General features: G+C 42.0%; 1 protein-coding gene across 3 annotated transcripts in view; it reads right to left on the minus strand.

Moving 5' to 3' along the window:
- NUP58 (nucleoporin 58) overlaps window positions 1–11,454 on the minus strand; it is a 38,349-nt gene extending 26,895 nt beyond the window's left edge. The window contains exons 1-6 of one of the 3 annotated variants that reach the window (XM_064504998.1): window positions 11,343–11,454; window positions 6,305–6,444; window positions 4,894–4,932; window positions 3,466–3,618; window positions 2,334–2,468; window positions 1,438–1,548 (exon numbers count right to left, since the gene is read on the minus strand). In XM_064504998.1, coding sequence (XP_064361068.1) covers window positions 1,438–1,548; window positions 2,334–2,468; window positions 3,466–3,618; window positions 4,894–4,932; window positions 6,305–6,444; window positions 11,343–11,413 — 649 coding nt within the window. In that variant the 5' untranslated portion in view covers window positions 11,414–11,454. Of the gene's footprint in view, window positions 1–1,437; window positions 1,549–2,333; window positions 2,469–3,465; window positions 3,619–4,893; window positions 4,933–6,304; window positions 6,445–10,110; window positions 10,481–11,342 lie in introns of those variants that run through there. The other 2 variants (XM_026108876.2, XM_026108875.2) reach the window with 2 other exon arrangements.
- Window positions 11,455–12,600: the final 1,146 nt, after the last annotated feature.

Here is a 12,600-nt window from a genome sequence, read left to right on the forward strand (position 1 = left end):
AACTGAAAAAACAGTGCAGAAGCAGAAATATGTCAGACTGCTTAAATCAGCACTATCAGTTACAAGAAACATTGCAGAGTTAAATCTTAAATTCTAAAGAGGAGTGTAAATTCAGAAGCAGCATTTCCCACTGGTTAGCTTAAGAGTCTCTTTGCTTATCATCCTGACCATAAGCCCATAGTCCTAGGCACCGAATTCCATTGTGCAATATATAGGGAATTCGATACTTAGAGTGGCATCCCAGATGAGTTAAGAGCTGGGCAAAGCAATGCTGGGATACACCAGACCAAAGTGGGTTGAGCCTGCGGTCCTCTGCACCTAACTTTGGGATACTTGAATATTCTGAAAGTCTTGTGAAATAACAGCAAGACACTGTAGTATTGTAGTAATGAGAAACCACATGAGAACCTAGGAGTCAGAACTTTTTCCACCATTCCCAGTCTCAGTAATCTCCCTTAAGAAGAGCTGCCCCCCCCAACAGGTAGAATACTCCAGTTTGAACAGTCAATACACCATCTCTCCTGCACATATAAGGAACGACATTTCCACAACTCATGTTACTTAAGGAAGATGGCTTCATGAAGTTTTTGTTTTTCCTATTTTAGCTATTGGAATACCTAACCTCAAATGTGCCTCCCAAATGAAGTCAAGAGATTAACAGTATTGATTCCCCAGAGAAAATGCAGGGTATTTATTTTAAAATGAGTTTTAGTCGATCTTACTCTGGAAGCAAAAAAAACCCAAAAAATAAAAATCCACAAGGCAAATGGATAAGTGTCTGTATCTCAATGCTCAATATTCCCCTATTTAAGTACCCCAAAGCTACCATGGAGGTAGGTTTTTAATAAATGTTTTTAACAACCTGCTAAAATGTACCTGATAGTACTGTGCTCCACCAGAAATACAACTTTGAGAAGTAACAAGTAGAAATGAGATGTTATTGTATGGGTCCCCCTTTCCCCCCAAAACAACCCCCAAACCAAAAAAAAAAAAAAACAAGAGAAACCAGGACAAATTTAAGATCCATTACAACTGAAGTACTTGTTAGAAAACAAGTACTTTCTGCATTTGCAACATCCTTACACACAGCTCTGCTCCCCCCTCTAGTGGCTATTTGACACATAGCTGTTTGGAAGTCTAGCATGGCATTTCAGATCCCTGCTCTTCAGTCTGATCCTTGCTTATACTTATTAAGTAATGCACCCACACACATATATAAAAAATTGAATTTCCAACCAAAATCTTATTCTTCTATGCAAGTATAGTATCTGAGAATTAAATTAATTGAAGTGCTTTGAAAGAGGAAAGAAAAGTTAAAATTGGTTTTAATTCCATATTCCTAATGAAGTAGTGCCTTCGCTATAGTGTTCTGATAGTTTCCCCAGTAAAAGTTATAGAATGCCATGTCAGTTATACACATTTTAAAAAGGAACTTACTCTTTTTGTCTGAAGAGCTACTAAAATCAATGCCACCAAGACCTTCATTAACAGTAGTTGAAGGAGCTGCAGTTGACCCCAGCGTCAAACTCAAATCATTCTGCCCAAGTCCTGCAGTACACCCAAAAAGAATTTCAGTATTTAAAATACATTGTAGTCATCAGCATTTTAAACCAGAAGCATAGATTATCTTGCTTGTAATTGCAGTGCCTATTTACTACATTTGGATTAAAAATACCTGCAAAATAATCAGAAAAAAATAGATGTTATGTTTCACACAACTGTACACAGTTGTTTTCTACAATTTCTTCACATAACTAGACAGCTAAACTACAGAGCTAACTAACTTAGCAGCAGCATCTTAAAAAGCATCTTTCTGTTTCATTTAGAGCTTAAGAGCAGTGTGTTACCTGCACTACACAGGGAAACAAATCAATTTTTCCTCTAGAGCTAGAAGAAACAAAAACAGTTAATATCTGAAATGACAATACTGAAGGTTAGAGATTCTATTCAGACCAAATCCCACCAAAATAAGGAGCTTCCAACTGCTCCAGAGAGCAGACACACCTTAGCTAAAGGAGATACTTGTATAACATTCCCTCCTCTCATTTACTATCAATTTCCTCAAGTCAATTATGGCAACAATAGATTTCCCTGCATTTCCATTAAAGATTTGTAAAATACAAGTCAATCTGAGAATAAGAATCCAATGACTTTAGTTTTTATTTTTATTGTTTACAGACAACAACACTGCTCCCAACACTTAAAAATTACACTTTCATAGGGAAGTGTCAAGATCTATATAAACTAAGTTTTATACTAAGATTTTACACAAGCACATATTACATTTCAACTTTTTGAGACAGAAGCAGGAAAAAAATTAAAATAACCTTCACCTGTTGCTGCTGTGCTTGTATTCTGGAAAAGTGAACCTCCCAAACCAGCTAAGGTTCCTCCTAAGGAAAGGCCTGTGGAGGCAGTTGTGGTTGGAGCAGCTGTACCACCCAAATTTAGTGTAAAACCAGTAGTACCTGCAGAGAAGAGAAAGCAGTTTCATAGCAGACACTATCATCTATAGACAATCTGAAACAACTGATGAGAGGTATGAATAACATCTTTATAAGAACTGTACCATAACCTCAACCATTACATTTTTTTCCTGTAGATTTTCCAGACAAAACCACCAGAGACTGGGTTTATATATGATTTTATTCCATCATACTTCAGTCTTGATTAGCCTAAGTTTATCTGGAGCTATATCAAAGTTTTGAGAGTCCTCTGAAGTACTACAGAACCTAGAACTACCTGGCACAGAATCTATTCTATGGCATAATGGATCTAACAGGTACTACCAACTTTTTGTTTCTAAATACTGAATGGTTCATGTTAAACATTAAAATACTCCACACTAGGCAGATGATACGAAAACATCTCACTGACAGTCTGACTCTCCTGCTGGAATTAGCCATTCCAGTTTTTGGCAGGATAGGGAGGAGTAGAGTAGAGAAGGACCACAGGCAGAAAAAGGGACAGAATATAAAGGGTGTACAGACCAATCTCAAATGCAGACACCTAAAGCTAAGAAAAACTCCAATCTTAATGCTTATCATGCATGGTACAGGTTAGCAGAGTTAAAATACTGTCACACACCTGCCATTGTACTAGAACTACATTAAGAATCTCATGTACACTAAGATTAGCCATTTCAGTCCATCTAAAACAGGTAGATATTTTTCAAACTTTTCAACAGCAGAAGTGGGAAGCATTCAACATCCAGTGGGGTTAAAAAACAACAAAAAACCCAATGGTTATACGAGAACAGTCAGCTTTGCTACCATTTTCACAACACAGATTACATGTTGCTTATACCACACGGTATACTGCCCTCTATACAGATAGAGATGAATTTGTGTTAGGGTTCCTGAACTTAGAACTACAGTCCAATGAACCTTCTTAAAGTAGCAAGAAAGAAAAAAGAAAAAGAGATACAGCATAGTACCATTGTACAATTTAAAAAAGTTTTCCTACCTGCTGCAGGAGTCGATGTGAGAGCAGATGACAGCGAGAGGCCCCCTGCTGAGGTAGAAGTAATAGGTAAAGCGAATGGTGTAGCTGAACCCGCAGGTTTGTTGAAGCCTAAACTAAAGCCTGTGGTAGCTGCTGATGTGGTAGCAGGAGTGCCTAAAAACAACAAATAAATATCACTCTTACGATATTTGGTTTGAGAATGAATACTCAGTACAGCTTCTCTTCTGAACTATTACCATTTAACTACCTGAATATAGCAGTGTGCAAAGTCACTTGCAGGAAATAAGAGTTCCCCAACGTACCCAAAGAAACTAGCACCTTCAGATTAATTTCAAATGTTTACATTAATTGTAAAGGCATGCTCTTCCAGTATTCCTAGCAATCTAAACGGCTTTAACCCTAGACTGGAGATTATATCCACTGGTAATCTAAGAAACTGTAAAAATAAGAGTTTCCACCAAGAGCAGTTTGTAGAAAAATCTATTTGATGTGCATACTGGAATGAATGCGCATACCTTTTAAATCTGTAAAGAAAAAAAATACATAGACATGCTATTCCCTTGAAAGTGTCCAAAAGCATGGTTTAAAGTAAAGCAAACAAAGCTTCTACTTTGTGCTAATTTCAGTATAAGGACACATTTTACACTGTAGAATCCACATTCCCAGATAAAGCATGAGACTGCATATATATATACAAACCACAACACCAACAACCACCATAAGAAACTTGGCATTCTCAGTTAACTGCTCTGTGCATGTATTAGATGACATCATTTTATTTGGCTACTGAAGAGAATGACTGTTCATCTGTGTAGCAGAGACCACCATATATGATTACACATCAGAGTCTGTTCTGGATTAGTCTCTTCTTCCTCCTGTATTTTATTTGCTTCTATTACACAGCACTATTTTTTCCTACTTATCCACAGAATGGCTTCCAGACTACCTGGATAGCAATCTGTTTTGTAGTCCTCCTTCTGCCCCAACACTTGCTCAATTTCTTCTCACACCTTAACTGCTATTGTTAAACAACCATATTCCTACATTTCTGACAACAGCTGAAAAAGTCATTAAAGATGCAGAGAAATAAAAGGAATATTTCCTAGGTCTCTTCCCAATTCAATCCTCATTCTTCTACAAGGAGGAAATACCAAACAGTCCTGTACAGAAATGGAATAATGCTTCAGCAACAAGTAATGCAGTGCCCAGAACTGCAGGGCTCCACTCTAGTTTGCAGTCTCAACTTCAGCCTTGTCAACTTCAGTTCAGCATCAAGGCACCGAGAAACATTACGCTTTTGTCTCTTTAGAGTGATGCTGTAGTTAGCAATGAGAAGAAACCTCACGCTACCACTAACTTTCCACATTACAAGTGCCATCAATCTATTTTTTTGCCTGTGTATCATTAACATCCAAATTAGGTCCTTACCTAGTGTCAATCCTGTAGCAATAGTTGTTGCCGTTCCTGCTTTAAAAAATAAAGCACACAAAGACTGTAATTAAGATCACAGGCTGGTTTTCATGATAGTAAAAACCGTGACACAAAACACTGAAATAATGCAATATGAGTTAATACGTAGACCACTATACAAGCTAAGTTTCTATGTAGTATGTTGAAAGCAAAGTAAGCTTTAACACAAGAACAAGTATTTGTAAGCTCCAGTAACACAAAACTTAAAAAATAAATCCATTTTATTTTTTTAATAAGAGTCTGTCAACAGTGAAGCTGATGTTAATGTATCAGCCTAGCAAGCTGTTTGAAATTTAAAAGAAATGAAGGTAAACAAAAATATGGTGACTAATGATTGTATCAAGAATTTTCAGCTGTATGACAGCACATAATTAACATGTAAAAGAGCACCTTTACAGTGTAATGTTAAGAGGATCACAGAATCCAAAGTCCTTCCAAAATCCTGCATCTTAGCTTAGAGTTTCTGCCCCATGGTAATCCAAATAGATTATTTTGAATACAGTGCTATGTAACTCCAGATTTTAAAAAACGTTTGATTAGAAGATCAAAACACTCACTCAGTAATGTAAAAGAGAAGTTACCTCAACATTAGTCTAACACATTAAGACAGAACTTCTGTTAGAAGCAACTTGAACAGTGGACTAAACCTAAGAACCAATCTGTCTACTCATACAAATATACAAGAAAAAAACAGACAATATTCTCTAACAATACTAGAGACAAAGTAAAATTCATTAAGTTGAAGTATTTTTTTCCAGCTATCATACACACAAGTCAAACAAGTTTAATTCTTTTGCAACTTCATTTTTGAAGACTCCTGTAAGAATCCTTACATTCACAGACTGAAGTGCAGGCCTAAGCACGCATTCATTGAATTGTACATCAGGTTTGTTTTTAAAGTAAAAAAAAAAAAGAATCTTTTAACAAAACCTTTAGCAACTGCAGAATTGCAAATATCACATTACAAATATTAACACACTCTTAATGATTTTAGGGACGTCCTAAATCAAAATGCAGCTCAATCTTAAATCATAATTTTGAGCATTCTGGATGAAGAGTTAAGCTTTTACAAAACTACAGGATTCAAAATGAGACAATTTACACACAGGCCCAGATAGAGTTTTCTGATAAATACATCTGTGTTTTTGCAGCATTGGTACTGCATACTTGATTACTGAGCTCTTAAACTGTTTAGTTAAAAGGCTTTACTAAACTATATAAAAAATGAGCTACCGAACTATTGTAAACCCCCCCCCCACACACACACATTATGACGACCCTAGTTTTGTGCACATGCTGTTTTCTCCCCCCTCCCATTCATTTAAGTTTCTGATTTATTATAAAAATAAAACCAAATCTCTTTTCCTACCTGTACTGGTACCTCCCAGTGTAAAGCCAGTAGTTGATTTTGATCCAAAAAGTCCACTCCCAAAGCCCACCGAAGGAGCTGACGTAGTTGCTGTAGCAGTGGAAGATCCCAGAGTTCCAAAATTAAGTCCTCCTGTTGAGCTATTACAAATTAAAACTATTAGCAATAATTATTTTTAAAAGAAAAATTCAAAAAACCTTGTGTCAATTTTTCTTTTTCATGTTTTCATCCATCTCTCCAAACAGATGGAATGCAGCAGGGCGAGACAGACTGAATCAGAGCTCTCTACCACCCCTCTCCATACACCGGGAAAAAGTGTGTGTGCGTGGGGGGCGGGGGGGGGGGGGGGCTCATCTTCCTGTCTCCTTCCACAGCTACCTGGCTCCCACTGCCTCCCTGACACTTAATCCAGCACTTGTTTAACTCCTTGCTGAACTGATTCATCTTGCTAGACCAACAGAAAACTTGCACTTCTTTCTGTTAGTTCGTCTCATTAATCATGCCAAATTATTCTCCCCGAACTATGAAAATGGGGGGGGGGGGGGGGGAAGCCTGAGCCACCACAAAGGATACAGCAATGGACAATTCTGCATAGCTTGGAGCAGGAACATCTTTTCAAAGCAGGTTGCAGATCCAAACAGATACTGTTAACCAGAAACCTCACCAACATTACTTTATTTCACCGTAAAGTGATAAGCATGCAGAGATGCAGCTGTTGATATGACAGCAACTTTACCCAGTTTTAATCAAACAACATGAATTCTAGAATTCATTTTCTAACCAAATGCTATTCTTCCCCACAGATATATACTCTGAACTTCCAGAGCTCTTTTCACAGACAAAGTGGAAGAGGGAGGAAGGAGGGAACCAGAGTCCAGCAGTCACAAGGAATACTAAACATATTTGCTTTATTTTTGGATAAGTACACATTCTAGAAGTATTATGGCAAACACTGGACAAGCAGTAGCAGAGAATGCATTAAGTTATTGTACAAAATATGCAGGAAACACAGTAATCATGACTGTCTAACTAATGAAATTCACAGTTACTAGCAGCCAAATAAGTCTAACAACTGAAGTTATAGTTCTTAAATTGACAAAAAAAAAAAAAAAAAAAATCACATGAATAGTTTATTTGCAATAGCATCCAGCTTCCATTTGCAAACCTCTTTAGAAAATGACAAGTTTTCTAGAACATAGGCTACATATTCCATAGACTACAACATTGAGGTCAAGTGTAATTTAGACTTTTCATAAACCAGCAGTTGTAATTAAATACTTTTAATATTTCATAGACTAACAATAGTCATATTGCCGTAAAGAAAAAGTTACCACATTGGACAACGTTCTCTTTCTTCCCTCATCTTCACCTTTTGTATGAGGGTAGCTCCCATGCATAACAAATTAAGCAAAGGCTAACCTCCTTAAAAAAAGCAAGCTATCATGGGCTCAACATTAAAAGTTTTGGAAACATCTGCACAACTCACTGGTTAGGTCCAGCAAGAGCTGGTGGTGCCTTAGCAGCATAATTTCCCAACCATAGAGAAGCCAAGATACCATTCAGCTTTACTATGTCGAAATTCTGAGAGTAAGCAAACTGCATCAGCATGACTTAACTGCTTCTCAACTGGAATATAAAACATATCTCAACTGGAATATAAGACATAGTATTTCTTTCACTAGTTGAGAGCTGTTATTTTTCATCTTATCCAGTACAGGGTAAGATGATTTTTCTACGAAAACTTTTCATGTTTCAGAATTCCAGCAAAGGAAAGCTCAGGTACAAAATACACAGTTCAGCACACATGACTAAAATCAAAAAATAAAATGAAGTTTATTAAAGAAAAAAAAGTAGAAGTAAACCAGTGGCAGTGTTCTGACCAGCATCAGAAAGCACAGAACAGGTGGCCGATTTACTCCTCAGAGAGGGATGGAAGGAAGAGGACCTGAGGTCACCGAAGTCAGGTCCTAATTAATTTAGAACTAGAACAAAGCATTGCACCTGTCTAAAGCATACTAGAGAAAACATTGATTAAGAAAGAGAAGATAACTACCTGAACTTGCTACTGGTACAATGCAGCAATCAGACAGGCTGGCACACCATACAGGCTTTCAGCTGTATGGATCAATGATACTCACGCTTGGCCTACATAGTAAAGCATCCTTTCTATAAGCACATAGCAATATTTGCCTTAGCCCTGCCAAGAAGGGAACTAGTTTCTCCTTAGTCTCACACGTTTGCAAACAAGCCATCCCATTGGGATGTTCAGGATTCTTTCATAAGTCAGCAACAGTAAAAAGGCCTCTTCCCCTGTGATACTCCTTGACCAATAGCACTGAAAATTCATCTTGCTTATAAAGATATTTGAATAAAGATACTCAGTACAATATGCCTATTAATCAGTACATGTTAAATATTTACTTCATATATTTTACAGAATTAAAAGCCAGCTGGGATAACAACAAAAAACTATTAAAGAGAAATATTTAAGTCCAACGGGCAGAGCTTGCACCAAGTGCACCTTAATGAAATAAATAATTTCCCTTGTTTTGCAGTCCATTTAAAAGGTTTCTGAATAAACAATGTGGTTTTAAACTGGTTTATTTTAATCACAGAAAGCCTGCATTAGACAGACATGAAGCAAAATCTTAAGAACTCCATATAAGCTTCATTGTGGAAAAAAGAATCCCACAAAAGACCTGAAGCACAGTTAAGAACTAAATATGTCACAATAACATAATTAAGAGAGTGAGAAGAGACAGAAAACTTGTCCCCTCACATGGGAACTTTCAAGAGACAATACTTGAAAGGTATTGTTTGGGTCCAGATGTTGCATTCCCTTCCCCTCACACTGCTAACTCCTGCCAATTCTGACAGATAAACATTTTGCATATATCTGCTTCAGGCCAAATCTGCTCAAATAGCCCACTCCAGCAATTTAATTTACAATAAGATGATCAATTTTGCTTGATTAGATTTGGGAAGAGTTCACACAGAGAGCTCCACTACAAGGGCCCTAATCTTCAGAGGAGGAATACACTAGAGAAAACAATATTCTCTGTTAGGGCAGCTGTGTGCAAAAAAACAAGCCCCCTCCCTCCAAAATAGGGATCTATTACTCTGAGAAACCTAATATTAATGATGCCATTAGCATAGAGCTTGCTACATGACACAGATGGATCATAACATAGCACCACAGTCCCTCTTTTAATCCAAAACACTGTGCAACAAATACAAGGTAATCCATGTCAAAAAGGATGTGGATGCACTAAGTACAAAATAAACCTGAACATTACACATTCAAGGTTTAGATTACATGAGTGAGCTGCATGCCACACGAGCTCAAATTAACTGTTTAAACCTAGGTAAGCATGACTCACATTCTGGATTTAAAATGTTAAAGACAGCTGCAAAGGGAGTCTCTCTGATCCTACAAAGCCAAAATAAAACAGAGTTAGAAAGGGCACCTTCCCCTGCCATGAACTGCTGAACTGATGGCTCCCTAGGGCTGCCGTGCAAAGACAGATCAGGCGGAAAGCCCCCTCCAGCCCTGTGCGCCGGTGCGGACACGGCGAAACCGGCTCATTCTCGCACTCGCAGCCCCTTCCCCCGGGCGGGGACCCCCGGGGGGCAGCACGGAAGGCGCCGGGGGGGATCCCCCACCGGCCACCCCTCCCGCCCCACCCCCCCTCATGTGCTGCCCAGGCCTGCCCCGCCGCGGCCGCCCGGCCTCGGGCAGGCCCCGCGGTGCCCCCAGGCTGCAAGGCCCGGCCGAGCAGGGGTATGGGGAGAGGGGGCCGCGTTACCTCGGCGTGGCGGCTCCGAAGGAGAAACCGCCGCCCCCACCTCCTCCTCCTCCCGCCCCGGCGGCGGCGGCGGCCGCGGAGCCCAGCGTCCCCGCTCCGAAGGAAAAGCCCGCAGACATGGCGGCGGCAGCGGCGGGAACGGCCGGAGAGCGCGGCTGGGAGACGGCAGCGCGCCCCGGCAGCGAGGAGGGCGGCGCAGCCCCTCTGCCCGGGCGGCGGCCGCGGCCCCCTCAGCGCCGCATCGCGCCCGGCACCAACTTCGAAGCGAGGCGGTGGCAGCAGCACCAAGCGCGCGGGTAGCCGCCACGCTCCCTGCGCGCGCCTGCCGCAATGCACCACGGGACGGCGGCCCGCGGCCCTTAAAGCGACAGCGACCCTGGAGCCGGGCTGGGCGCGCCGGCGCCCACGCGGGCCCCAGCCATCGCCGCTTCGCGCCGCGCCGCGCGGCCCCGGTCCCTTGTCCGTTAGACCCTCCTTTCACCAAGGCTGTTAGCGCAAACAGCCAAGGAGGACCCAAGCCGAGAGGGAGCTAGCCACATCCTAACGGCGTGGCTGCCCACGTTTCTTGCTCACCGGATTTTCTGAAACCTCGTTGGCAACTACCATAGCTGACGAAAATAGGGTTGATACTCTGGATGTAACGAACCTGAGTTTTATTAAATGAACTTTCCACAAGAATTAAGCAAATGAACAGGGTTGTTTTTTTTGGGGGGGGGGGGGTGATGGGATTTTTCATTTTTTCTGTTGCTGTTCTCTTGCTCCCTTCTTGCCCTGACAGAGATGTACAGCTCCATCTCAGTTTTCCTGAGACAATCTCATTTTAACAGGCAATCTGGAAGCACTCAAAAGTGAATGCAAGGGGAGAATGCAATTTCCCAGGTGACTATCATGCTAGAAGGGCAACACTAATAGCTTAAGAAAACGATGTATCTATTGGAGTAAAATCTATTCTTTAATGGGTGGTGAAAGTGTCGTAATTAAAAGGGATATTTGAAAGATAGTTTGTTCCTGAGCTACTGTTCAGGACAAAGGGACATTCTGGATGCCCTAAACCCTGGAAAAATGCGGGAGGCTTCTGTGATGATGTATTTCAACACAGGAATCAGGCAGGTTTCAAAGGAAACGCCTGAAGGATGTAGGAAGAACCTGCTGCCTGATGGCTTTGGAAGGCGGCACGCCTTCCAGCCCAGCAGGGCGGTGAGCGTCGCAGCGTCTGCAGAGGCACATCCTACCTACGCACGGCCCCGGCCGGGGCACAGTCCTTCCGGAAGAGGTGCAGGTACAACAGCTCCTTCCTTGACATGGGGGCAGCTGCGGGCCGCGCAGCCGCAGAGCGCCCCCGACCGCGGCCGCGCGGCGACGTCACAAAGCCTGCCCGCCTGCCGACCAATCAGGACGCGGAACAGCCGTAACGACCGCCCCGCTGCGGGCCGGCGCTCGCGGCTGTTGAGCGTTCTGTTTTTCACAGAAGCCAGCGGCCCAGGCCCGCAGTTCAACGTCATTTGTGACGTATGTGCCGTGTTCACGTAAAAAACACTGCACGCACACAGCTATCTCCGAACTCCTTAAAAAAAGGGGAGCCCGAAGATGTGGAACCTCTAAGTGATTTCTGTAGAAACATTTGTCAACAAAGTCTTCTGATTTGGCAGGCCATGAAGTGACAAGATATACTGGTGAAACAGGAAAAGGAAAGGAACCAGAAAGTGATGCTTTTGTAACATGATTTTAATAACAAAAGACAGCCTATGAATATCACTACTTCATCACTTGAAAACATTAAGTTCAAGACCATGAAGCATTTTGTCCTATTCTATGTTAGTAAAAGAGATTCATTTCTATAAACTCTGTATTATTTTATGAGTTTTTTCTAGTTTAAATAATCATGAAAACAACAGCTTATATAACCCATTCAGCAATCTTTAAGTTTCAAATCTTTTAATTAATGTACAGTACATGCAAAATTTTTGTGCATCTGCATCCATGCAGCTTCAAACTATATGAATCACTTCGGCGCACAGTTCATTATTTAGTCCTAGTACAGACCTTTCTAAAAATCCTCAACGTATTTTTTCTAAGCGAGCATTACCCCAGGAGGGGCCACCTCAGAGGAAGCTAGGGAGACACCAGCGAAGCGAACAAACCGAAACACGCTAGGGCGCGAAAAACGGCTTAGACCGTCAGGGAAGCGGTTCGCTTCCTCCCGGTATTTTGATGCGGCATGTACTGCCGCCACGCTGCGGGGACACCCCCCACCCCTCCAGTGCCGGCCGGGAGACGAGGTGCCACGGCGAGCACCCAGCGGGCCCCGGCACAGCAACCCCAGCCGCTTTCCTCGCCGGGCCCGTCGGCTCTCCGCCCGCCGCCGCAGCCCTTCACCCCCTCCTCGGCCGCCGCCTCCCGCGCGGACATGGCGCCGCGTGGCCGCGGGCACGCGCGCCGACACACGCATGCGCGCTCCGCACAGCGGTTGTCGCCACCGCCGGCCGGCAG

The sequence above is a fragment of the Dromaius novaehollandiae genome, chromosome 1 (assembly GCF_036370855.1).
Source record: "Dromaius novaehollandiae isolate bDroNov1 chromosome 1, bDroNov1.hap1, whole genome shotgun sequence".
NCBI lineage: Eukaryota > Metazoa > Chordata > Aves > Casuariiformes > Dromaiidae > Dromaius > Dromaius novaehollandiae.